The 25,172-nt window shown below is 43.7% G+C and overlaps 1 protein-coding gene across 1 annotated transcript in view; it reads right to left on the bottom strand.

Annotated features, from left to right (window-relative positions):
* VPS13D (vacuolar protein sorting 13 homolog D) overlaps nucleotides 1–25,172 on the bottom strand; it is a 266,036-nt gene that overhangs the window by 74,228 nt on the left and 166,636 nt on the right. The window contains exons 64-65 of the mRNA XM_052654160.1: nucleotides 24,118–24,252; nucleotides 22,810–22,977 (exon numbers count right to left, since the gene is read on the bottom strand). Coding sequence (XP_052510120.1) covers nucleotides 22,810–22,977; nucleotides 24,118–24,252 — 303 coding nt within the window. The remainder of the gene's footprint in view (nucleotides 1–22,809; nucleotides 22,978–24,117; nucleotides 24,253–25,172) is intronic.

The following is a 25,172-nucleotide window of genomic DNA, read 5'->3' on the forward strand; positions in this document are numbered from 1 at the left end:
GGGTCAGAGAGACAGGAAAACAGGGCTTCATTGCCTTGGGTGTGTCTTAATCTTCAGATAAGTGCCTCAACTTCCTATGTTAGCAAAAGAAGAGCTCCAAGTGGACTTAAGATGAACACCTGAAGTCATGGAACAAGATGAGAAAATAAAATTGGGAGACTGTTCCTTTCAAAGAAAAAAACTAATTCGAGGAATTCACTGAAAGGAGCCCTTAAAGCTCAAAGGGGAGAGGGGAGAGATGTTTCCTGAAGACACATTCAATCCCGTGAACGTCTGGTCTGCCTGTGTCCCTGAGGTGCAGGACAGGGCCAGGCACGGGGCATGTACGCACACACAACAGAGTAACTCGGGGACAGACAAGTGCTGCTTCCCCAGTGAACCCGGAATGACCCCACAGGAGCTCTGGGAATAAATGACCAGAAAGACTGCTCACTGGTGTGACTTGAAAGTCTGTTTTCAAAAATGTGTTCTTTTTCACCTCTTTAAGCTCTACATACTAATCACTTTTCTTATGTTGAGGGGCACCTGGTTTCAAACTTTGCTGATAAGTTTTTAATCTGTTCTCTATATTGAATGCCAGGGTATGATAAGACTTGGGGATCCTGGCCAACCATTCTCTTTAAGGCACTTTAAAGAGTGCCTTATAGTGCCTCATAGAGCTGCACCTGTGCAAGCAATTCAGCGTCTACGCTTACAGCAGTCACAGGTGAGGCTGAGACATGTAAAGGGAACCAGAGACGTTCTAGAGTCACACGTCTGGGTCAATTTTGGCTTCATTTATTGGCTTCTCAGTGCCCTATCTGTAAGCTGAGATAACATCTAACTTCTAGGGTCCCTCCGTTCACTTCCTCCTTTCATTTCTTCCCTCTTATCTACAAAAAACTTATTTTGCATCAACTATGTGCCAGGCACTGTTCTAAGGGTTGGGGATGTGGCAGTGAAGAAAACAGATAAAATTTGTGGCCCTCTTGGGATTTATAATCTAGTTGCATAGACAATAAACATTATAACTATATAAAATGAAAGCGCTAATCAATGGTAAGTGGAAAATTAAGCAGGGAAGGACAAGAGGTGTCGATAGAGGGCGATGCAATTTTAGATGGAGAAGGGGCGCCAGGAAGAGCTTCACTGACAAAGTGGCATTTGGATAAAGAAAATGTAGGTGAAGACCACGGGATTATAGAACATTCCAGGCTGAGAACTGCTGGTGCAGAGACCTTGAGGCAGGAGTTCTGGGGGACAGCTGAGCAACAGCAGGCAGGTCAGCACGATGCAGTCGAGTCAGGTGGGAAGTGATGAGCGGGTGAAATGCAAGGTTAGAAAAGTACAGGGGAGGCCAACCACGTGTCCCTTATAAATCATGGCACAGCCTTTCATCTTCTCTGCAGAATGAAATGGGAAGCCACTGGAGGGGCTGAGTGGAGGAAGGACCCAATCTGTGTTCCGTCTGCTGTACTGAAGTACTGAGAGCCGTGGGGAGAAGGCGGGAGGAAGGGAGGACGCAGCAGCTACCACAATAGATGGGGCAATGCTGTGTGCTGAGATCAACAGCAGGGAAGCAGCAGGCAGAAGGGGCCGTATAGCTAATAGGATGCGCTGAGTCAAGGATGATCCCAAGGTCCGTGAGCCACTGAAGGAGAGGAGGATGGAGAAGAAAGGTTAAAATGCCATGAAGCACCAAGCACTGCGCTGGGCTCATGCAAAATGACCAAATGTTAGTTCTTTACATTTAAAACTTTCGGTGCTGGTTCAGAGCCAGGCACCCAAGATGGGGTTAGTAGGCCATGTGAAAGCTAGGAAATATTTGTAGAAAGAAGAGTCAAATGAGAATATACTCAGCAGTTGGCTCTGCAGTGCTAACACCCCAATTGTTGTTGCTCAGTCACTAAGTCGTGTCCGACTCTTGGTGACCCCATGGACTGCAGCATGACAGGCTTCTTGTCCTTCACTATCTCCCAGAGTTTGCTCAAACTCATGCCCACTGAGGCAGTGATGATATCTAACCACTTCATCCTCTGCCATCCCCTTGTCCTTTTCCAGCTTCAGGATCTTTTCCAATGAGTTTGGCATCAGGTGGCCAAAGTATTGGAGTTTCAGCATCAGTCCTTCCAATGAATATTCAGGGTTGACTGGTTAACTTCCATCAAAAGGCAGAATGTGTCTCATGCTCTAGTCATCTGTCTGTCAGAGAGGAGGGGGTGAGATGTGGACTCTCACGTGGGCAGTGAGTGCTGGATGCAGCACCAAGTGTCCCCACTACACAAAGATTTCATGGAAAAGAGCAACAAGCAGCAGCATTCTGTTATGTGTAAATTTCTGCAACTCCATGGAAAGTGATCCAGTCCACCCAGTCCAAGGGTACAAGTGGCAACTTACAAATGCTCAAGCTCTGAGTGATGAGGGCAGTAAGCAACCACAGAACAGGCACCAAGGTGAACCAGGAAAGACAGGAGAGTCCATTCCTGATGGACATTTTGTCATTCCTTATTCAAGGAATTTTTCCTTGATCATTTTTGCCAGGCAGCTTAACCTGAGTTCAACCTTGAGAGTCAAAGACCCAATCTGTCTCCCACCCCGAGAGCCTGGCAGATGCCATCCAGTACCACAATTCTGCAGCAGCAGCAGGGAGAACACAGGCCCAGAGTTCCAAGAAGTCACAGGGCGACCTATCAACCAGTGACTCAGCTGGTAAAGAACCCACCTGCCAATGCAGGAGGTGCAGGAGACTTGGGTTCAATCCCCGGTCAGGAAGATCCCCTAGAGAAGGAAATGGCAACCCACTCCTCTGTCCTTGCCTGGAGAATCCCATAGGCAGAGGAATCTGGCAGGCTACAGTCCATGGGTCACAAAGAGTCAGACACAAGTGAGGGCACACAGACGCACGCACGCATCAGCCTTAGTCTGAACAGTGGGGCAGAAACAGCAGCCATTCCTACCTCAGGATAAATGTCCCCTTTGAATCCCACATGAAAACCAAAACATTCCAAGTCAAAATGTGGACACTGTCATTTGCCCTGAGTGGAGGCAGAAGAGGAGGGATTTCCAGAGTGAGGCTTACTGACTGGAGCAGATGGAGGCAGCGGAAAGTTGAGGGTACACACTCCTGTGTATAATGTGCTCTCGCCTCACAAATTAAGGTCATGCCTGTTTAGCTTTTTCAAAAAAAAAAAAAATGGTGAAGCAGTTTAATGGACTGATCAAATGGGGTCAGAGAAGTTAATTTCCCAAAACACAGTTTAAAAACAAGCCCACTGCCTCCCTGCCTTTCTAGCCCACTTGTTTTAAGTGAGGCCTAAATGCCTCCTTTTCCTTTAACAAGGACCCTGAGTTGTTTGGGCTTTGGGGAGGCTGATTTTCTGCTACATCTAGATGGAGATATTAGGGTAACCGAAAATGCCAGAGGCAGCCCATGACTTAGCCCTAGACAGAGTCAGTTGGGCCAGAAAGAACAGCTTTGGCTGGATTTGCAATTTACCTGCTGTGAACGGGCCATGATTTGGTTTTAGCTCGAATTATATAAAAAACAAGTAACATTTTTTGTTTTTTTCTGGAAGGGGTGAGGACTGTTGATTTTGTTCTTGCCCCGCCCGCCCCCCCCCCCCAAGGCCAAAGGCATAAAGATTCTATTTACACATATAAAAATACTTGCAAAAAGTTAATAGCTAATGTTTTGTGCATGCAAATTATAGTCATATCATGACAACAACACTAGGCTTAAAGAGTGAAAAATTCAGTTAGGTCTCTTCCCCTTTAAATTCATCTGTAATCAGCAAGAGGAGAGGAGGGAAAAGAGAAGGAGTAAAATGGCAGGGCAGCCTTCCTGGAATAGAGGCTGATGAAGCACACACTCGCAGGTCCCAGGGGCCCGCCGCCCTGGGACTGGTGCAGCTGCTTGGCGTTCCTGGGTCCCTCCTGACCGGGCTGCCCCCCATGTTCTCCTGTGCCTGCCGCCTCCTGTCCATGTGGCCAGTATCTCCTTGACTTCAAGATTCAGCACAGCCAAGCTTCCCTGCCCTGTCGGTGCCCCACCACCCCCGCCCAGACTTCTGTCCTGGCACCTGAACGCTTGCAGGCACACAATTCCTCCTCTACTCTCCTGTGCTGGACTGTGACCCGGGGTGGTGGTGGGGCAGGGGGGACACGTTTGTTTCCTCTGTGCCTCACACACATCCTTGCACTTTTAAGCTGTTCAAAGACACTGTGAACTTACTGTGTAGACACAATAAATAACAGATTCGTTAACAGGAGGTTATGCTTTTTGAACATATATCTATTTAGTCAGCTCTGGGTGTGGAGCTAGACTGAAGTTGAAATGCCTTCACTAAGTATCTTGGACAGGGTTAGAGCATTTCCTTGTTCTCAGTCACACACTTTGGCTTGGATGGTGTAGCACCTACCAAAGAGCTAATCGTATGACAGGGGGTACTACAGGGAAGGACTTTAAGCGGTGACTCAGGTTCTTGGCACCTCCTTGAGAATGCAGCCTTACATGGTTAATTCCTACAGATCTGACACTGCAGACGTGTCTGTGAATGAAGTCCACCAGACAGGTGTGACTTTTGGACTGGGCAGGGCCACGAGTGTAGGCTCTGAGTCAGAGAACCTGGGTCCCAGTCCAGCTCTCTGCATAGCCTTGGGCCAGTTACTTAATTTCTCTGAGCCTTAGTGTCCTCTTGTTTCAGTGGGGACCAGCATTTCACAGGTTCATTGTGAGGATTAAACAAGTCCATTCGTGTGAAGACTTACAACAGTACCTGGTATTCAGTGAAGCAGTCGGTTAATATGAGCTAGTAGCACTTCTAAAGCGCTTCCCTGGTGGCTCAGTGGTAAAGAATGCGCCCGCCAATGCAGGAGACATGGGTTCCATCCCTGGGTCAGGCAAATCCCCTGGAGAAGGAAACGGCAACCCACTCCACTATTCTTGCCTGGGAAATCCCATGGACAGAGGAGCCTGGTGGGCTACAGTCCATGGGGGTCACAAAAAGAGTTGGACACAATTTAGCAGCTACACAATTTAAGTTTGCAGATGATGATGGTATGTACTATTGTTTAAATAAATCTATTCATCATTTAAAAGCAAACAAAAAAGCACTTATACATAATACACTAACATAGTCCACACAATCAAGCTCATTATCCCACTAACTATTTCACTAATCACATGACAGTGAACAAGCCCCTGGTCAGCTTTGAGAACACATTACATGAGACAAAAGGCAAGGAAATACAAAATTAACATTGTGGTTACTGCTTATCGGACAAAGCAGATACGCCAACGGCCCAGAATGAAGGAAACAGGTTGCTGGCTTTTGATTGGAATTTCCTCGGATTGTTACCATGTAGTACAAACTTAATCTAAATGTTTCTTTGCACACAGTCAAACTTATGTGAAATGTATCAGAAGTGACAGAATAAAAGCTTGGGTTTGTGTGTGAACAAAAGTGCTTTCAAGAAATGTATCATTACCAGGCCGATTAAGAAAATAACACAGACTTGAAGGTACCCTCTGGTGGATAAATAAGTTAGTTTATAATGGAAAAGAATGTGAAAAAGAATATATGTAACTGAATCACCTTGTTGTATACCTGAGACTAAAACTAACACAACACTGTAAAATCAACCATACTTGAATAAAATTAGTTTACTGTTTGCTGGAGGGAGGAGGGATACATAGGCTAAATAAATAAAAGTGCAAGTAAATCAAACATTTTGAGGTGACTTTTTTTTCTGAGGCGAGTGTGAGTATAAAATGAATTACTATCCTAGCACATAATTATGACTAGATAATTATGTACTCTAATACATAATTGAGTCCATACATAATATGACTCTAAAATACATAATTTTTGACAACAACTATGCTAGTATTTTTTGAGATGATGTTTGCTCTGACAATGTAAACCATAACACTACATCACCACCATCTCACCAACTAAAATTCAATCAGAGCATTTACTGTGTATTAATTTATATAACTCTCCCAACAGTACCCCCTACAGTTGGCAAGCGGATTTGACAAGGAAAAGTGGAAAAACCCTAGGATATGTCACAATAGGTACTTACTGCCCAGAGGAATCAGCTCAGGGCAAGGGGCAAAATTCAAGCTAACCACCTAGAATATTTCAAGGGCCGAATGTCTTCAGGGAAAATATGGCAAAATATCTTTGATGGCACATGTCATTCCACAGAAACAACAACTAAAACCAAAATAAGATCAGGTAGAACGAATGACAATTTAAGATTAGAAGTAACCAAATGTCCACACTCTCCAGTTTTGTTTTCTTCTGTTCTGAGGGACAAAAGAAGGGAATAAAGAATGTGCTAGAAATCTGGGGAATGTGCTCCAAGCCTCCTCCTTTCCTCCTCCTCCTCTTCACACACTCTCCCTCTCCCCTCCTCTTTGTAGAAGGCCTTTAATTAGCTCACATCCTATCGGACCAGGGCTCCCTAATACATCCTGACACCAGCCTGCGGGCCGGGCAGTGGGGTCTGAGCGCAGCCCGATTAGCAGGCTCCCTGGGAGCCCCCACAGCTCTTATCTCCGCAGAAGCCTGAAGAGTCTGGTATCTTCCCTCCCAGGCCTCCTGGGAAGCCGCCCCAGCAGGTGCCCATTGGCAATAGTTTTGTGTTACAGGCCTGAATGAATGATCCCCGCAGGAGCTGCCGACTGTTTTCACAGACACAGAAGGCAGTCAAAAGTCCACCGCGTGAACTTGGAATGACCCCAGCTGCAGAGTCACTGGCGGGTTCATCCGGAGGGCAGGCACGCTTTATTAAACAACTAATACTCTTCACAGATAACTTTCCGAAAAAGCACAAGTGTTAACTCTTTGCGATCTCGCTCCAGCTCCGATGGGCGAATGGAGGGGCTGCACTGTGTGACTGAGGGCTTGGACCTGAGTGAACATCTGGAGACAGAAAGAGAGTGGTTTCATCCAGCCTGGCCAAGGGGTCAGAACTCAGGCACCATTTGGTCGGCTGTCTTGTTAAAGTGTCCCAGATTAAAGTAAAAAAGCACAGAGCGAAGGTTCCAGGCACTTATTCTAGAAAGGACGGAGCCAGCCCGCACCAGGCAGGCCTGTCCTCTAGCCCGCACCCCACTCAGACGCACAGGAGAGGGCAGGGGGGCCGGCCAGGCAAACTCGGTCACCCACCAAGGCCAGACTGCAAGCCATTGCACCAACAGCAGCCAGAGGCTCCACAGTTAGAGCCTTTCTGGAAGATCAATAAGAAGAGGCACAAATTCACACTAGAGTGTCCTGACATCAAATTCTTCTGGGCCTGATGGCCAGGAGCCAGGGAACCAGGCATCTGTAGGGCTCACTCGACAGGCAGCGTTCCCTACGTTAAGACCCAGTACTGGAGGGTTCCCCCGTTTTTCTTTTATTTTTTTCTCTTAACTTACACACAACTTTAGAGGAAAGCCAATGACAACAATCATAATTACTAACATGCAGATAAAGATACGGGAAACTTTAAAAAATTCATTTTAACCAACAAAGTTATGTTAATTTTGGCATTAACCAAAGACAATGTGTCTATCAAAGTTTTATGTCTATCTCATCTCAATAGTTGCTCTCTCAATCTAGTTACAGAGGGATTCCCCTATTTGGGTTTTCTTTTGGAGGGGCAGGTCTTGTTTCATCTTCAGATGAGATACAGTTTTGCAGGGGTTTACTCGCTGGATGAGATACATGAAGGACCAGTAAAGTGAGGTGTTCAAAGGGGCCACCCTTCCCCCCAATTCAGGTGAGGTGACCTTTACACAAAACAGATCCTTCAGCTCAACAAGCCCTCAGGGGCTTTCTTCATACCAGGCACAGTGCTTGGGTTTAAAAATACCAAGGTGACTATGACTTAGTCCCCTGAATTCAAGGAGCTCAGTCCAGTGTGGAGAAAGACGTACAAAGAGATGAAATCAACATAAAGGACGCTGAGAAAAGGACACCCCACTACTACTTCTCTCTCCCTCGTTCTCAGCAGGACAAGAAGCAGATACCCACAGCTGCCTACCCTGTCTTGGAGACAAGGCCAGACTTGTAGCCTGGTGGCCAGAGTGTTAGAGCTGGCCCTGAAGCTAGTTAGCTGAGAGGGCCTCACAGACTACTCCAGATTACTCCCGCTGTAATCTGAGAGGGCAAGCTGATTGTCACATCCCTTCCCAGATCTGTGTCCTCAGGCTTTCTACAAGGGTATCAGAGGGTGTGTGGAGGGTCCAAACCCAGGAAAAGCCAGCTTTGCCACGTTGATCTGGGAAGAGTGTGAGGATTTTTCAATTTGACATCTCTCTTAGGAAGAATAGCAGCTGGGCTTCGATGGAAAAGGAGTGGCTAGAGTTGTTAACACATGAAATGTTACTCAAACGAGGCTTCTTAAAGAATTCAATTAAAAAAACCAAAAAACTGAGGTGAGACATTTTCATTGTTGTGTTTTAACTTTTAAAGAGAAACAAATGGCAAATTCATTGTGTTCAGTCCTAAGAATTTTTCTCTCACTATATATAACATCCACTGAGGCACCTCTATTTGTCTTGCCAGTTGATTTCTAAACAGCCACCCTATAGCAATCCTACAAAACTCTCCTTGCTAACAATTGTTGTTGTTCCGTTGCTAAGTCATGTCTGACTTTTTGCAACTCCTTGGATTGCAGCACACCAGGCTCCTTGCTAACAATAATGGACACAAATTCCAAAGAGGTAGGAAGCATTTTCGGAATCAGGCTGAAAAAAATCTACCTGGCTTTGCCCCTTTTGCTTTGTTTCTCAGTGATTCTGTGACTAGAGATTTGCGTGTCCATCTGAGATTTTAGAACCAACCATTCACACAACCCAGACAGCACAGTGAGGCCCTCTCTTGGAAGTAAGACTTTCCCACAGACTTTCCCCATGTCTGGAGAAGGAAATGGCAACCCACTCCAGTATTCTTGCCTGGAGAATCCCATGGACGGAGGAGCTTGGTGGGCTACAGTCCACGGGTCGCAAAGATTCGGACACTTCATTTTCACTTTTCCCATGTCAGAAAGCTCCTCTGACCCTCTGCTCAGGAGACTTATTCTGCTGGGAAAAGCAGTGAGCTTGGCGCCGTGAGGCCTGAGCATCAGCTACTGGTGCCAAAGCTGATTGTATGATTCTAGCAAAATCATTCAACCTGTGTGGCTGAATTTCCCATCACCTGCCCCGTTGGCCCCCTAGGGATGTTGCAAGGTTAAGTTTTTCTCACTGACATGAAAGCACTTTAATTCATGAGAGGGAAAGGGTGCTTTCTAGAGCAGCTAAGTGGTCTATGGGAAAGAGCCTGGGGCCACAGAGGAGCTCGGAGTCCTGTCCTCTTCCACAAGCTCCCTGCTGAGCCCTAGGAGTTAACTACCCTTGCTGTGACTCACGTGGCAATAATAATACTTATTTTTTTTACACTATGTTTGCGAAAATCAAACAATAACAGGAGTATGCTACAAAGGTTACATTTCTATAAAACTACCAGGAGCTATTAGTAACAGGATCCTGAAAGTCAGGAGCCTTTTTATAACTAACTTTGACATCATCCATGCCAATTTCCAAGTTACTGATAAAGAGAAAATACCCCAGCTGGCCAAAATATCCTGCTTTGAAACACGACAAAGGCACCAAAGTTGAAACAGTGGGCTGTTTTGGGAAGCATGCTCTGCTGAATTTTCATTTCAGTGAAAATACTGAAAACCATCGTTTCCAAACCAATGTGTTGTTATATAAATTCAAGATCTCGCAGGAAATGTTTAAACATTTTCCTCTAATAAAGCAAACAGATATTTCCATAAATATTTTAATTCATTAGATTAAGAGGAACTGGGGTTTCCCTTCTTCCCCAGTAACAGTTTTCCAAGGCTTCCTGCTACCTTGTGGAGACTGGGCCTGATCCAATAACACAAGCCTGGCCTCCTTCCATCCAGGTTGTATCCCAGGCCTGAGTGATGGGGAATGGAGAAGAAACAGGATCCTGAAAGTCAGCAGCCTTTTTCTACCTATATTTCTATACATAGAGCATCACCAGGCATCTCAGTTAGCTTACAGACATGTTTGAGAGGAAAGTCATATACAAACGTTTCCAAAGTTTCTGTTTACTCCACATGAAAAGCATAAAATAAGTTAGGTATTTAAAAATCCAGCAGGTGTTTCACTTATTTTCATAACTATTTGTTGCAAGTGTTGTTGTTTAGTCACTAAGATGTGTTCGACTCTTTTGTGAGTCCATGGACTGTAGCCCTTCAGGCTCCTCCGTCCATGGAATTTGCCGGGCAAGAATACTGGAGTGGGTTGCCATTTCCTTTTCCAGGGGATCTTCCTGGACCAGGGATAGAACCTGCATCTCCTGCACTGGCAGGTGGATTCTTTATTGCTGAGCCACCAGAGAAGTTCATTTGTTGAAAGTACACCATGTGAAAATGCCATGCCAGATAAAGGAGAGCCCACATGGTTACCACCGGGATCACCTCAACCCTCTTATGATAAATATTTAAGGCTAGTCTCAGGGATACTGGCAACAGTTGACGACAGTAAGACCTTTGCCTTCCGGGAGCTTTACGTCTGTTGCGGGAGGCAAATGAATAAACATGCAACTGCGTCAAACACTTCATCTCAAGCCAATCTCATCCTTGAGGTTCAGAATAAAGCGTTCTTTTCCCTTCACCTCCAGAGCACTTATCTCACAAAACTGCCAGTGTTTTGCCTGGATTCCAGCTGCAAAACCTATTCCCTCTGTATTATGCTTACTGACTTCTTATCTGCCTTACCTGCTTCATATCCATTAAAAAAAATTTTTTTTTAATCTTACTTTCCTAAGTATTTGCCACAGGACTGAGCACCTAATTGACAATGATAAACGTTAAATGGATGTTTGAGACGTGCACAAATCGTTAGTTTTTTCCAAGAAAAAATACAGCCATTATCTTCATGGAAGCACAAAGTGCCCTGGGAATTCAGGGCAGAGAGGACCTTACAGGGCATCTGGACGGGACCTTACACACTCAGAACCATTTGGCCAGAGACTGGGGAGAAGGGCATTCCACACAGAAGAAGAGTCATGAACAACAGTGCAAAGATGAGGCGTGCACGCGCAGGAGTGGGAGAACAGAAAACGACCCGAGGGACCAGCTTTCTCTTCACATTATGTGACTTCCCCCGCTGGCTCTGAGTTTCAGACCTTATCTCCATCTTCCTCACATGCCTAACTAGGAAATGTCCTTGTTCTTACAAATCGAACAGAAGGGCTTCCCCGCTGGCATTTAACAGAAAAGAAACGAGAGGCTGTCACTGCCATCTGCCTGTGACCTACATGCAGCGTGTCTCTGCTACTCTTTACTGACCACCTGGGCCTCCGAGCTGCCACTGGAGGGCATGTTGAGCCTCCCTGAAGAGTCGGGCCTGAACACATAGTCATTTGGTTCTGAGCAAAGCCAAGGCACAGCCAGACTCTCTCCCCTTCTGGAAGTGCCACCATGTCGTCTTCATGGTCTCTCTTATCTCCACTCACCTCCAACAATGCAGAAACTACTTCATGATGTAATTTCTGTTCCTGACAGAAGCTGAAAATTTTCTCTCTACTGTCTCCGCTCCACAAAACACTGCTCTAAAGAATTGCTCTCATCACACTTTCTGTTTGTGAGCTCCCACATATTTCACACACATGGCACATGGTTAATGAATGAGTCAACAAGCCTCTTTAGGGAAAGATACATTTCCCTCCCCTCATCTGAAACCCCTTCTGCAGGGGAGGCATTCTACCAACGCTCAACAACACCAATGACTGAACACCCAAGTCTAAAAAGGAGATATTGGTTGCTATGGTGTCTGGTAAGATTGCAGAAATAACTGCCCAGCAATGTTCTAGAAGTCAGAGATCGGGGAAGAAACCCAGAGCTCTACCACTTTCTTTCTGGCCATCTTGGGAAAGCCATTTTCTTTTCCTGAGTCTCAGTTTCTTCATGGTGATGGTGGTGGTGGTGGTAGAGGCTGTGGTGGAAGTGGTAAGGAAAACATCACCTGCTCGCTTTCAGGCTCAGGGATGGGATGTGCTGTGCTGTGCTTAATTGCTCAGTTGTGTCCAACTCTTTGCAGACTGTAGCCGGCCAGGCTCCTCTGTCTATGTGGATTCTCCAGGCAAGAATACTGGAGTGGGTTGCCATGCCTTCCTCCAGGGGATCTTCCCAACCCAGGGATCAAACCCAGGTCTCCAGCATTGCAGGTGATTCTTTACCATCTGAGCCACCAGGGAAGCCCAGAGATGGGATAAGGTATCTATACATCCTTCATCAACAATTAAAAATCATGAAAAATACAATGTGGTATTATTATTATTCCAGTAAGTAATCTTACTTCTCTCCTTTCCCTCAAGAAGCAAAGCTCAGATCAGGTCAATAGAACTAGCCAACCATAAAAACTCTCAGGACAACATACCACCCCCAGTATTCTCCATGGGCTTCTAAACTGCAGCAATGGTTTATCACTAAGCATCTGAAAGCCAATGTGCCAGCAGAATTCAGAGACATAAACACCTCTGCAAAACATGAAAAGCTGTACTTTGGAGTAAAGGGAAGTGAGCAAAGAAAGAAAAGGACTGTTGGAGACAGTGAGTTTATTTTCCGCCTTCAGTTGATAGTTGTTGTTTAGTCGCTAAGTCGTGTCCGACTCTTTTGTGACCCATGGACTGTATAGCCCCCCAGGCTCCTCTGTTCATGGGCTTTGCTCAGCCAAGAAAACTGGAGTGGATTGCCATTTCCTCCTCTAAGGAATCTTCCCAACCCAGGGATCAAACCTGTGTCTCCTGCATTGACAGGCAGATTCTTTACCACTGAGCTGCTAGGGAAGCCCTCAACTGATAGCGGGAAAGCACAAATCTCCCTATTTTCATGACCTCTATGCTGAAAATATCTTAAAGTGACATCCTACTTGTTTACAAATACTTACAGTAGTAAAGTTCAGTAAATGGCTTAACAAAAGTACAATTACACGTGTACATTTAAAGGAAACTGGCTATTGGAGCACATGCTGAGGTGGCCTGAAGGTCTGCTCCCCTAGCAATTCAGAGGAAAGGCCTATGTGTGTAAACTGAATTATCTAAATCTGAATAAATCTTAAATGAAGCACATCGAGTGTGCCAGACAGTAAAAGTCAGCTTCCGCAAATGCTTTTAAGTCATTCTCTGTTTGGTTACAGAAAACTCTTCCAATCTTTTTGTCCCATTTCAATCCTTTTACTCGAGAATAGGGATTCCTCAATAGTAAAGATTAATTCAGAAAGCCTGGAAATCACAGTTGAAAAATCTCAAAGTCCAACACAGAGGGGAAAAGTTGAGAATGAATGGAGAACTGTTTGAGCTTTACTTTAAAATGCTATTTCGACTGCTGGTGTTTTAGCTTCTACGATGGTCGGGTTTGGTAGAGGGTTATATCTGAGAAGCTGCATCATGTGGAGAAAAAATATATGGACTCCCAAATCACTTTTTCCTAAAACTTATGGCTCCTTAATTATTAAACTTTAATTAAGGTAACTGACTTTACCTTACTTTTTCTTATCTGTAAAGCAGAGATAACTCAGCCTTCTTAGAGGGTACATGTGAAAATTAAATGAGATAGCATCTGCAAAGCTCCTAGCCCCTCCTTACCTGACATACTGGAGCCACCCAATAAATGATGGCTCCATTATCCACATCCTTTTCTGACACTTAAGGATGGCATTCCAAAGTATCCTCTCTTTCTCCTAAGAAAACACTTTGATTTAGCTTTTCTTCAAAAATGGAGAGAGACATAACAATTACAAGGGAGAAAGAGGGAAAGAAAACCGAAGGGAACTTCCAAACGGAGTGAGTGTTCAGATTTTTACTGCCAAGAATTAGAATTTGATTTGTTCTATGGTCATGTGTTTATAAAAAAAAAAAAAAAAGCGTTATAGTTTGTCTCATCTTCAGTTTGTCACAATTTTTCAAGAGGGGCCAAATACTGATTGAAATACAGAAAAGAGATGAATTACCACCTCTCTGGGGGTAACCGGTCAACCTAAGAAAAGCCTGAACATATTATTCTTTTACTCACCATGTTTACACGAGGGTAGAAAACCACTACTCTTTGGGGGCCACAAATATTTCCTCTCTTTTCAATTTAGCAACTGAGCAGACTTTTCCACCACCATAGACTACAGTGTTGGAAGACAGAGTGAATTCCTCTGAAACATGAGATGTTTGGTCTAAGAAGATAACTAACGACCTGACTCTTAACTGAACTACAACCAAGAAATGAAGACAAGTTTTAAACTCTTCCAATCTTCCTGTTTGAAAAACAGAGCATCAGTGGTGGTGTCACTCCCTCCTGCTTCTGGCCGAGCTGCTTGATGAGGGTGGACCGAGAGGAAGGCTAAGCGCCACTCACCAGGCTCCTTCAGGAGCAAGGGTGCTCAATGGGGCAGGTGGGGATGGCCTGGGAATTCTGGCCACTCATGGGATTCTCATGCCTCCACCAGACCTGCCCATCCCAGCCCAACACACTTCCAATTCCCACAAATATTTGAGGTTTGACCAAGTTAGGATAGGTCACTGCTGGGTCATTCAGCATCTAAAATTATTTGCCTCTAACCAAAAAGAGCTCAGACTAAGGGAATCATTTTAGTATTCAAGGTTATCAGAGGAAAATAAAACAAAAGCTCTGTTGCCAAGAATTTGAGTCATTTCTCTACATACAACAACTTCAAGGCACCTCCTCTTGGCTGGAAAAGAAATCCCTTGGGTGACTTATTTCGGATCAAAGTCGTTTTGAAAATAGAAAACTCTACATTCTCAAAGGGATAGATCACTGTCTGAAGTGAATTTCATTTAACCTAAAGTTTTATGCCAACTTAAACACACGAAAGCCCCAATGCTTATAAGAAGGCATTCACCTCTTCCTTGCTTATAGGTACATGGAAAAGCTATTATGGGGATAATCAGCTCAACTATAAAATGGAGCAGTCATACATAATGACAAAAACAGATACAAGTCATAAATTGTCTTTTCCCCTTCAGAATCCACGCAGGCAGGCACTCCAGTACATTCTTTTGTGCAAAGATAAAACTTTTGCCTTGAATAAACAGTGGCTTAGTCTCAGTTGAGCCTTATAAATAGACTGCCTACAAAACAAATACAAACAAATGCTGTTTATCTTAAACAAAAGGCAGATGGACCTCTCTGCCCTCAATCAGGTCACAGTATGTATGATAGAAGGCTGGCTAGTGGCAGAGGCTGGCTGAGAATCTCTGGGTGCAGGGACACGAGCCGGTTTCCACTGGATCACTGCTGTTTCCCAGGCAAGAATACTAGAATCAGCTGCCATTTCCTCCTCCAGGGGATATTCCCAACCCAGGAATCAAACTTGCATCTCCTGCACTGGCAGGCAGGTTCTTTACCACTGAGCCATCAGGGCAGCCCCAAGAAAGGCCACAACCAGCACCATTTCCTGAGAGCCTGCTTTATGACAGAGGTGATGTGACAGCAGTCATCTTACAAGCTAACCAAGTGATGTCAAATAAGCTTCTGGTGGAAAACTAACAGTAATTCATTTTCCATGTTCTCTCTAGTGCCTGGAAGAAAGCCTCATACACACAAAGGAGAAACAACATACAGGGGAAAAAACAAGGTCTTTAGAATTAGCTGGACTTGGTTTCATATCATTCCTGTCATTTCTAGTTGCACAACCTTGAAAAAGTCTCTTTAAGTCTCAGTTTCCTGATTTGAAGAATAGAGCTTAACATATATAAGACAATGTATGTAAGGAGCCTAGAAGAAGGCCTGACAAAGAGAAGACGTTCAATTAATGTTTATAAGTGAGTATGTTCTCCATAAAGAGACAGGGAGTTTCAACCCTTTTCCTGCATCTTTTTCCTACTAATGCTGCCTGTACCAAGAAACATATAAAACTATTAGGTCTTTATCCAATTCACAACAAACAAAACTGATTTAAAACAATAAAACAATGGCTAAAGCTATATAGAATAAGATGTTATTGACTAAAACTAACAGAAAATTCATATCTCCTTGACAAAAATTTAGATCTGTAGAATTTGAACTGGGAAGTCTGAGCTTGGTAAAAATTAAATGCTCCAAAGTCAAAGAGAGAAATAAACCCATCACACAACTGTAAAAGTTATGAGTAAAACTAACCTTTAGTGAATACGGAACAAAAATTTAAATTCCATGAACAACAACTGACTTTGATAAAAAAACTCTTAGTCAAAAACAGGCAAAAACTATAACTGAAAAAGACACACGTACCCCATTGTTTACTGCAGCACTATTTACCAAAACAAGGAGATGCAAGCAACTTAGATGTCCATTGACAGATGAATGGATAAAGAAGTTGTGTCACATATATACAATGGAATATTACTCAGCCATAAACAGGAATGCATTTGAGTGAGTTCTAATGAGGTAGATGAACCTAGAGCCTATTATGGAGTGAAGTAAGTCAGAAAGTACATGCAGAGTACATCATGTGAAATGCAGGGCTGGATGAATCACAAGCTGGAATCAAAACTGCCAGAAAAAATATCAACAACCTCCGATATGCAGATGACACCACTGTAATGGCCGAAAGTGAAGAACTAACTGAAGAAGAACTATTGATGAGAGTGAAAGAGGAGAGTGGAAAAGCTGGTTTAAAACCCAACATTCAAAACACTAAGACTGTGGCACCCAGTCCCATCACTTCATGGCAAATAGAAGGGGAAAAAGTAGAAGCAGTGACAGATTTTCTCTTCTTAGGCTCCAAAATCACAGTGAACAGTGACTGCAGCCATGAAATTACAAGACTCTTGCTCCTTGAAAGGAAAGCTATGACAAACCTAGACAGTGTATCAAAAAGCAGAGACATCACTTTGCTGACAGGTCCATGTAGTCAAAGCTATGGTTTTTCCAGTAGTCATGGACAAATGTGACAGTTGGACCATAAGAAGGCTGACTGCTGAAGAATGGATGTTTTGAATTGTGGTGCCAGAGAAGACTCTCGAGAGTCTCTTGGACAGAAAAGAGACCAAAGCAGTCCATCCTAGGGCAAATCAACCCTGAATATTCATTGGAAGGACTGATGCTGAAGTTCCAATACTCTGGGCAACTGATGCAAAAAGCTGACTCATTGGAAAAGACCCTGATGCTGGGAAAGATTGAGGGCCAGAAGCGGGCAGTAGAGGATGAGATGGTTATATAGCACCACTGACGCAATGTACATGAATTGAGCAAACTCTGAGAGACAGTGAAGGACAGGGAAGCCTGGTATACTATAGTCCATGGGGTCACTAAGACTAGCGACTGAACAAGAAGTAAGAGAGAGAGAAACAAATATTCTATATTAACGCATATATATGGAATCTAGAAAGATGGTACTGATGAACCTATCTGCAGGGTAGCAATAGAGATGCAGGCATAGAGAACAGACTGTGTGCACAGTGGGGGAAGGAGAGGGTGGAACAAACTGAGACAGTTGCATTGAAACATATACATCACCCTATGTAAAACAGATAGTCATTGGAACTTGCTGCACGACACAGGGAGCTCAACGCAGTGCTCTGTGACAACCTAGGGAGTGGGATGGGGTGGGAGGTGGGAGGGAGGTTCAAGAGGGAGGGGACATATGTATGCCTATGGCTGATTCATGTTGATGTATGACAGAAACCAACACAAAATCGTAAAGAAATTATCCTCCAATTAAAAATGTATAAATTAATTTTTTTACAGAGAAAACTATTAAAATATTTGCATTCATGAGTGTAGAGTCAAAACATTACTGGGATCAGAAAAGTACCCAAGATGAAGAGCATCTTATATTGCCTGATGAGGACACAGAGAGAGGGATGGAAAGTGGGACAGAGCAGATGATGATGATCAAAAGTACTCCATTCCTTTGCTGGAAGAAATTATGCTATTGGCTTTTTTCCCTTAGGAAGACCAGATGACAGCTGTGCAGAGAAAACACTGAATTTCTACAGGGGCAGAAAAGAGAATGGAATCATTTGTTCTACTGTTAACATCTGAGACTCTCTTAGTTTACAAAGAACTTAAAAAAATTTTTTTAAGAATAACTATGCAATTTTCCTATAAGTAATGAAAATAATCACAAAATAATTACAGAGAGAAGGGAATGAGAGCCTAAGAGAGGAAATTTGTTCAATGGCTGTCCCCCTGCCATGAATTCTCTGGCTTTCAGAGAGGTTAGAGTGTCTTATATTCAAATGACACCCAATACGGGAAAAGTATGCTTTTTTCATTCATGTTGCAGAGAGAAACCTGTTCCTCTGACAAGGTTTTAGAATCTGAAATGCGGTGCTTTTCTTAAATAGATTATATTCCTAGAAAGGATACCAGGAGCAACCATCTTGTCATGGCCTTAGGAACAGGATCAGATCTCTGGGGTTCTATTCAAAGGGTGTGGGTTCTTTGGCCAAGATCCAGGCAAAGGGATCATGGACAGATGCTCACAGCTTGGTGGCTAACCCTAAATCATATCACCTTTGATCTGGAATCCACAGGTGATTTCTGAGGGTTGGGAGACCAGAAGAAGAGGCTAAGAGAAATAAAGGGAATAAAAGGCAGAGATTACCTCCTGGCAGAGATTACCTCCTAGTTGTAGCTCCTGATACTAACAGTAAATAAGGTAAACAACAGTTTAAAATATAATGAGAAATTCCAGAAGTGGACATAATAGAGGAAATTAAAAATGTTCTGTGAAGAATTCATATCTACCCACAGACAACTAAGACCTGCAGATCTATTGTCTTCTTATGACAGAATGATTTTCCTTTCAACTTGATGGAGAGGGTTGTTACCTCTTCATCTCCTTTGCTCCTCAGGTCAGTGGGGACAAGGGAAAGTACCAACACCTTCTTACAGGTTAAACAAAACAAAAACAAAAAACTAAAATCTCTTGAGACAGACAGAGAGAAAGGTTATTTAAAGGCAGGAATGGGTAGAACCCAGGTTTTCTGACTACTAGGTGCCTTCAGCGCTCAACTCTATGTCAGCAATAGTGACTTATGATCTCAAAAGGCATGAAGCTCTCTGACAATCCAATAAAAACTTCAGATCTTTGTTCCAGGAAAATACACACACACACACACACACACACTATTTATAATTAATTTTAAGAGGTTTATGGGGCTATTCCACTCCATCCAAAGCCTACTAAATCAAGCCCTTTGGACTTTGCAGCCAAGAGGGGCTGGTGGGAGGGGGCTTGGTGAGGTGCAGTTCTGCCTTGTCTGACCCCGTTCTTTAATCACTGGAACGCAGGCACTCTTTAAAGGAATACTTCCCACAGGCCAACAGTTGATTACTGTGGTCATTTGCACTTCCTTAAACTCTTCTTGTATACACAGAAAAGCAAACAAAACATTCCCCCAAAGCAACATGAAAGGTCTGATTGCAACCCACAAAACTACAAGAAAACAGAGATCTGCAGCCAAATTGCATACATGCAGAATCACAGATGACCTGAATGGGCATTCAGCGGACAGACCTGGTCTTTGACGTTACCATTTCCAAAAGGAAGTGGTAATTTTAAGTTTCTTTGCTTTCTCATGATAGATAATGTGGACTAATTGCTATAGCACATCCAGGGTTTGGGGTATCAAAATAAATTACACAGCTATTCCTCTGAGTAGCAGTCTGTTGACGCCCATTCTGACTAGCTCACTAAAGGCAAGAAAAAACATGAAGAACAACACCAACCCTATGGGAGGCAGGGTTGCCACTCAAGTACCCTTATGCAAATCCAACAACAAGATAAAGCATGATATCCAGCAAACACAGGCACACTGCCACCCAGGCCTTTGGATGGACTTAGAGGTGAGAACGGAGGCAAGAAGTATTCTGCCTTCCCTTCTGCTCAAGTTATATTCTCACGCTGACCCTCAAGCTTCAAAAATAGTTTTTCCAGGGGAAACAGAACCAGGAGATGAATGAGATGCCCCTGAATGAGAGAGAATTAAAGAAAGGGCTGGCCCTTTCCAGGGGGATGTTGCAGAGAAACTCTGGAGAAATGCACCCATGGGCTCACCTGTGGAGAGTTTGGGCAAATTCCTCACATCTTCATTCTCAACCACAAGGTAACCAGAGGGTACTAATGGCCAAACTGGCCCAACGGAGTGTGGCTCTCCCACTCCCCGAGCCTGAGACGCACTCCCCTGTAGACTATAAGACACTGGTTTTCATTTCAAGGGCAACGGTTTCCCAGGTGGTGCTAGTAGTAAAGAACCCGCCTACCAATGCAAGAGACATTAAGAGACAATGGGTTCAGTCCCTGGGTTGGGAAGATCCTGTGGAGGAGGGCATGGCAACCTACTCCAGTATTATTTCCTGGAGAATCCCATGACAGAGGAGCCTCATGGGCTACGGTCACACACAGTCAGACATGACTAAAGCGACTTAGCACAGCACAGTGGTTTCTTGGTGACCAAAGTCTAAAGATTTTACACTGATGCAAACCAAAGAGTCAAAATGAAAACCCCTTTCTCTTGTTCAGACTGTGTTTTTCAAAATTTTTGTAATGTCATACCTCACTTTATTTTCACAGTAAGCTAGAAGGTCAGGGCATATTCCAGGTTAAGGAAGACCTCTAAATAAATGATGTGTCTTGTATTTTTCAAGTGAAAACAAAGCCCAGGGGAACAAAAATAAAAAATGAAGTATAAAAACAAAGACACTGTCCTATGTTAATTAGTTTTTAAAAATTAAGTAAGATCCTTAAACTAAGCATTTACATTTAAATTTTTTTTGACGTATAGCTGATGTACAAAGTTATATAAGCTACAGGTGCACAGAAGTAAATATGTTAAGTGCATATGTTTATAACCAGTTCAGTAGCTAAGAGAACCCTGAGGAACCTGTCCCACTTTTATGCTGCTGTCAGGGGTGAAGGTCCAAGGGCAGCAGAGGCAATGACTCAAGGCAGAAATGTGCAGACTCATTCAGACTTTGACCCTGAGTATGTTTCTAAACCATGATTTAGAAAGTCTCTTGCTTCTCTACATTCCACCCTTTCTCTAAAAGTAAGAGTACTGCCTGTTTTGAACCACAAGTCAAACAGTACATTTTGTTCTGGTTTAACTCTAAGTCCAGCACAGGCAATACCTCAGAGAGACTGTGGGTTTCAATCTGGACCACCACAATAAAGCAAATATTGCAATAAAGTGAGTTGCACAGATTTTTTGATTTCCCAATGAACATAAAGTCATGTTTATACTACAGTGCAGTTGATCAAGTGCACAACAGCATTGTGTCTAAAAATATAAGGTACCTATTTTAATTTTTAAAATACCTTATTGCTAAAAAAATGCTAACCACCATCCAAGTCTTCAGCGAATCATAATCTTTTTGCAAAATTAACATCAAAGATCACTTATCACCGTAACAAATATAATCATAATGAAGAAGACTGAAATAGTTCAAGAATTACCAAATGTAACAGAGACACAAAGGGAGCAGATGCTGTTGGAAAAATGGTGTTGACAGACTTGCTGGACACGCAGGCCTGCCACAAGCCTTCAATTTGTAAACAACTGTAAACAATCTGTGAGGCGCAATAAAAAGAGATCTGCTGGTATTGAAACTGATCTGATTAAAGGACCATCATCTCTAGGAAAGAGTGTGGAAAACAGGAATAAATTCCCAGCTTGCGTACACTGTTACCAAGAGTGTTTCACAATACAGAAACGTTGGCTGTTCAATTCCATCTCCTTCCCTGCTTGTCATCACGAATTCCCACATGGCAGCTGAAAGGCTCTCTACACTGAAGCCACCATCCTCATGGTCATGACACAAATGGGCCTCTGACTTTGCCATGGCAATGCACTACAGTAAACAAGTGGGGAGCACGGGTACTTTCCCAACGCTTGTTCATTCATGAAAAGGACGGTCTCTAAAAGGACTGTACAGTGAGCGGACAGGAAGGGGAGGAAAGCAGAGCCTTTAGATGCGTTTTGTATGTTATGAAATGGCAACCCCCCTCCCCACCACCTTCAACTACCTTCACCTTTTCCAGCTTCAGATGTAAAGTCAGCTTCCGCCCAAAATTAAACTGTGGAATAACAAAATGGCCACCAAACAGGAGGCCAATGCACAAAAAAGCCCACTAGAGCACAAGACACAGGAGAATCACATTGTTGCCATCCTGCAGGTGACTTAGAGGCTTGCTTCACTTTGGAAGGCTGTACCTCAGTTTGGATTTTATCTGGTGAGCTGTGCGGAATAACTGGTAGATTTTAGGTAGAAGAATAGCACAATCAAACTGTGTTTTAGAAAGAGTTCAGTGACGTCCCTGATGGTCCAGTGTTTAAGGCTTCATCTTGCAACACAGGGGGCAAGGGTTCGATCCTCATTGGGAAGCTAGGATCCCACATGCCTCGAGGTCAAAAATCCAAAACAGAAGCAATATTGCAACAAATTCCATAAAGGCTTTAAAAATGGTGCACATCAAAAAATCCTTACATAAATAAAATAAAATGAGAACCGAGTTCATGCTGGCAGCACTGTGAAAGCTGTGGTGAAGTCCGGGGCCAGGAGGCTATGACAGTGGCCCCGGAAACAGACAACCAGCACATGGACAGAGGCAGTGGGGACGGAGAGGAGGAAGCAGAGGCAGTGCAGAGGTGCACTCGGTGGGCCAGGGCCTGGTTATAGGAGGTGAGGGGAAGACAGGGCATGCGGGCAGTGAAGCCCAGACCATGCATGCAACTTTCACAACCTATTCATTATAAAAGAACTACAGTAATGGAGAGGACTCTTGAGGCTGTTTCCAGTGGAACTACACCTCCTTTTCCTTACCTTGGCAGCAGAATTTGATACTCCATGGGTAACATTTCTGATAAGGCCCCCAACATTTCCATACTTTATCAGTCCAGTCACCCCTTCAGAAACGTCATTCAAAAGCCCCATGGGGTTGCCAAGGAAGTCCACCGACCCCAAGATCCGGGCTGCCTGACTGAGGAGTTCCTGTCAAATGGAGCAGGGAGAGAAGAAAAGACCAGCCTCTTTTTATATCTGCAGGTTGAGTGTCCCAAGCAAAAAGGTTATAAATCAGTCTTGTCCTCCATTTCCACCACCAACTGCCCTTTATTTCTCATCAACTGTGAGCTCCTGCCGTTCCTAAGCTCCACCCTAAACCTCTACCAATACACATATCCCAGAGGTTATCCTCAATACTCTCATATGTACTCTTCAAAGCCATTTAGAAGAAAAAAGCTATGAAACAGGAAAGACTCTACCAGTATTTATTAGTACACACATCACACTCTCCTTTCCATCGTTCTATAAATATGGAATCAACGAGCAGCAGAGAGAATTTTAAAAGGAAAGTGAGGGAGGGATGTGGAGCCCCTGCTCAGTGGAGCAGGCAGTATGCATAGAACAGGCAAGCTCAGACCTACCCCGCACCTCCCAACCTCCTGGACCTCCACAGCTGACTCCACTGTCCAGTGACATCCACTATCCCATCCTCCTCACAGTGCAGTAGAAACATTACCAGTGAGCGAGGTCAAGGAAGGAAGGAAGGAAGGAAGGAAGGAGGGAGAGGGAGAGACAGCAACAAGAACAGGACATACTTCACCTCTGATAGCTAATAAGTTTGACATGATCTTGACCTATCTAGTCACCGAAGAGTATGTACGTGTTGGCTTTGCATTTTGTTCTTTGCAGTCAGGATAATAAATGCAAAATGGAAAATGCCCAACTTGATTTTAAAAAAGTTCAACTCTAGGGCAGGATCTCATATGTTCCAAGAACACTGGTGTCGTTGTTCAAAGTGAGCCCAAGCCCGGTAAACAGTTCACAGTCTTGTGTTATCATGAAAGCATCAATTAAACTCTTGGTAAGAGTTGTGACTGATCTAGTGGAAGGTCCTGAGACTAGTCCTAAGAAACAAGACTAACAGCTTGTAAGTCAGAGGCATGGTCTGGGTATTTTCATGATGTGCGTGGACTTCATGGGCTGTGACCTGACCCCATAACACAATGGTCAGGGCTGAAATGTTCAGCTGGGCTGCTGGCAGTAATGTCTCAGTAACCAGAATTCCCAAACTACTAAAAGAAGCATTCTGCTCGTGCTCCAAACACCAAGTACCACTCCAAAGCTCACCTCCTGGAAATGTTTGAGGATATCATTGATGATGAAGTCCTTGGTCTCATAGGGATGCACTCGAGTGAATGGATCCAGATTGATCACGGCATCTTCAAATCGAATCAATGGAAATCCCAAGGTGCTTTTCAGGGCCTAGTTAGGGAAGAAAGGCAACAACACATTTCAGCCATACGATGGCCTTCCACGGTACGGTAATTCTGGATTCCACGAAAGCTACAAGTCATGTCAACTTTCCAATGGGAGTCAAGGTTATGATATTCATAAATAAGGATTTTCCAGGTAAACATTAGGAAGATACACACACACACACACAAGTATCATCCAAAGTAACATATTATCACATAGAAATAAATACTTCAGCTTCACAGCATAATTCTTTATGATCTGTTTTGGATCTATATGTTTGTAATCTTTTACTTTGTTTCTTTTTTGTCCAGATTTTTTAATGTAGACCATTTTTAAAGTCTTCATTGAATTTACTACAATATTGATTTGATGTTGTGGTGTTTTGGCCATGAGGCATCTGGGACCCCAGCTTCCCGACCAAGGATCAACCCCTGTCCCCCTGTACTGGAAGGCAGATTCTCAACCACTGGACCACCAGGGAAGTCCCATGTTTTACTTTTTGACTGATATATACCACTCATATGGAAAGGTATACTCATCAAATGAATGGTTCAATAATTTTTCTCCAAGTAGATACAACCACAGTGACAGACTTCATTTTCTTCAACTGCAAAATCACTGCAGATGATGACTGCAGTCATGAAAGTAAAAGACGCTTGCTCCTTGGAAGAAAAGCTATGACAAATTCAAACAGCGTATTAAAAAGTAGAGATGTTACTTTGCCGACAAAGGTCGGTATAGTCGAATCTATGGTTTTCCCAGTAGTCATGTATAGATGTGAGAGCTGGACCATAAAGAAGGCTGAACACCAAAGAATAGATGCTTTTGAGCTGTGGTGTTGGAGAAGACTCTTCAGAGTCCCGTGGACTGCAAGGAGATCAAACCAGTCAATCCTAAAGGAAATCAATCGCGAATATTCATTAGAA

Source organism: Budorcas taxicolor, chromosome 16 (genome assembly GCF_023091745.1).
Source record: "Budorcas taxicolor isolate Tak-1 chromosome 16, Takin1.1, whole genome shotgun sequence".
NCBI lineage: Eukaryota > Metazoa > Chordata > Mammalia > Artiodactyla > Bovidae > Budorcas > Budorcas taxicolor.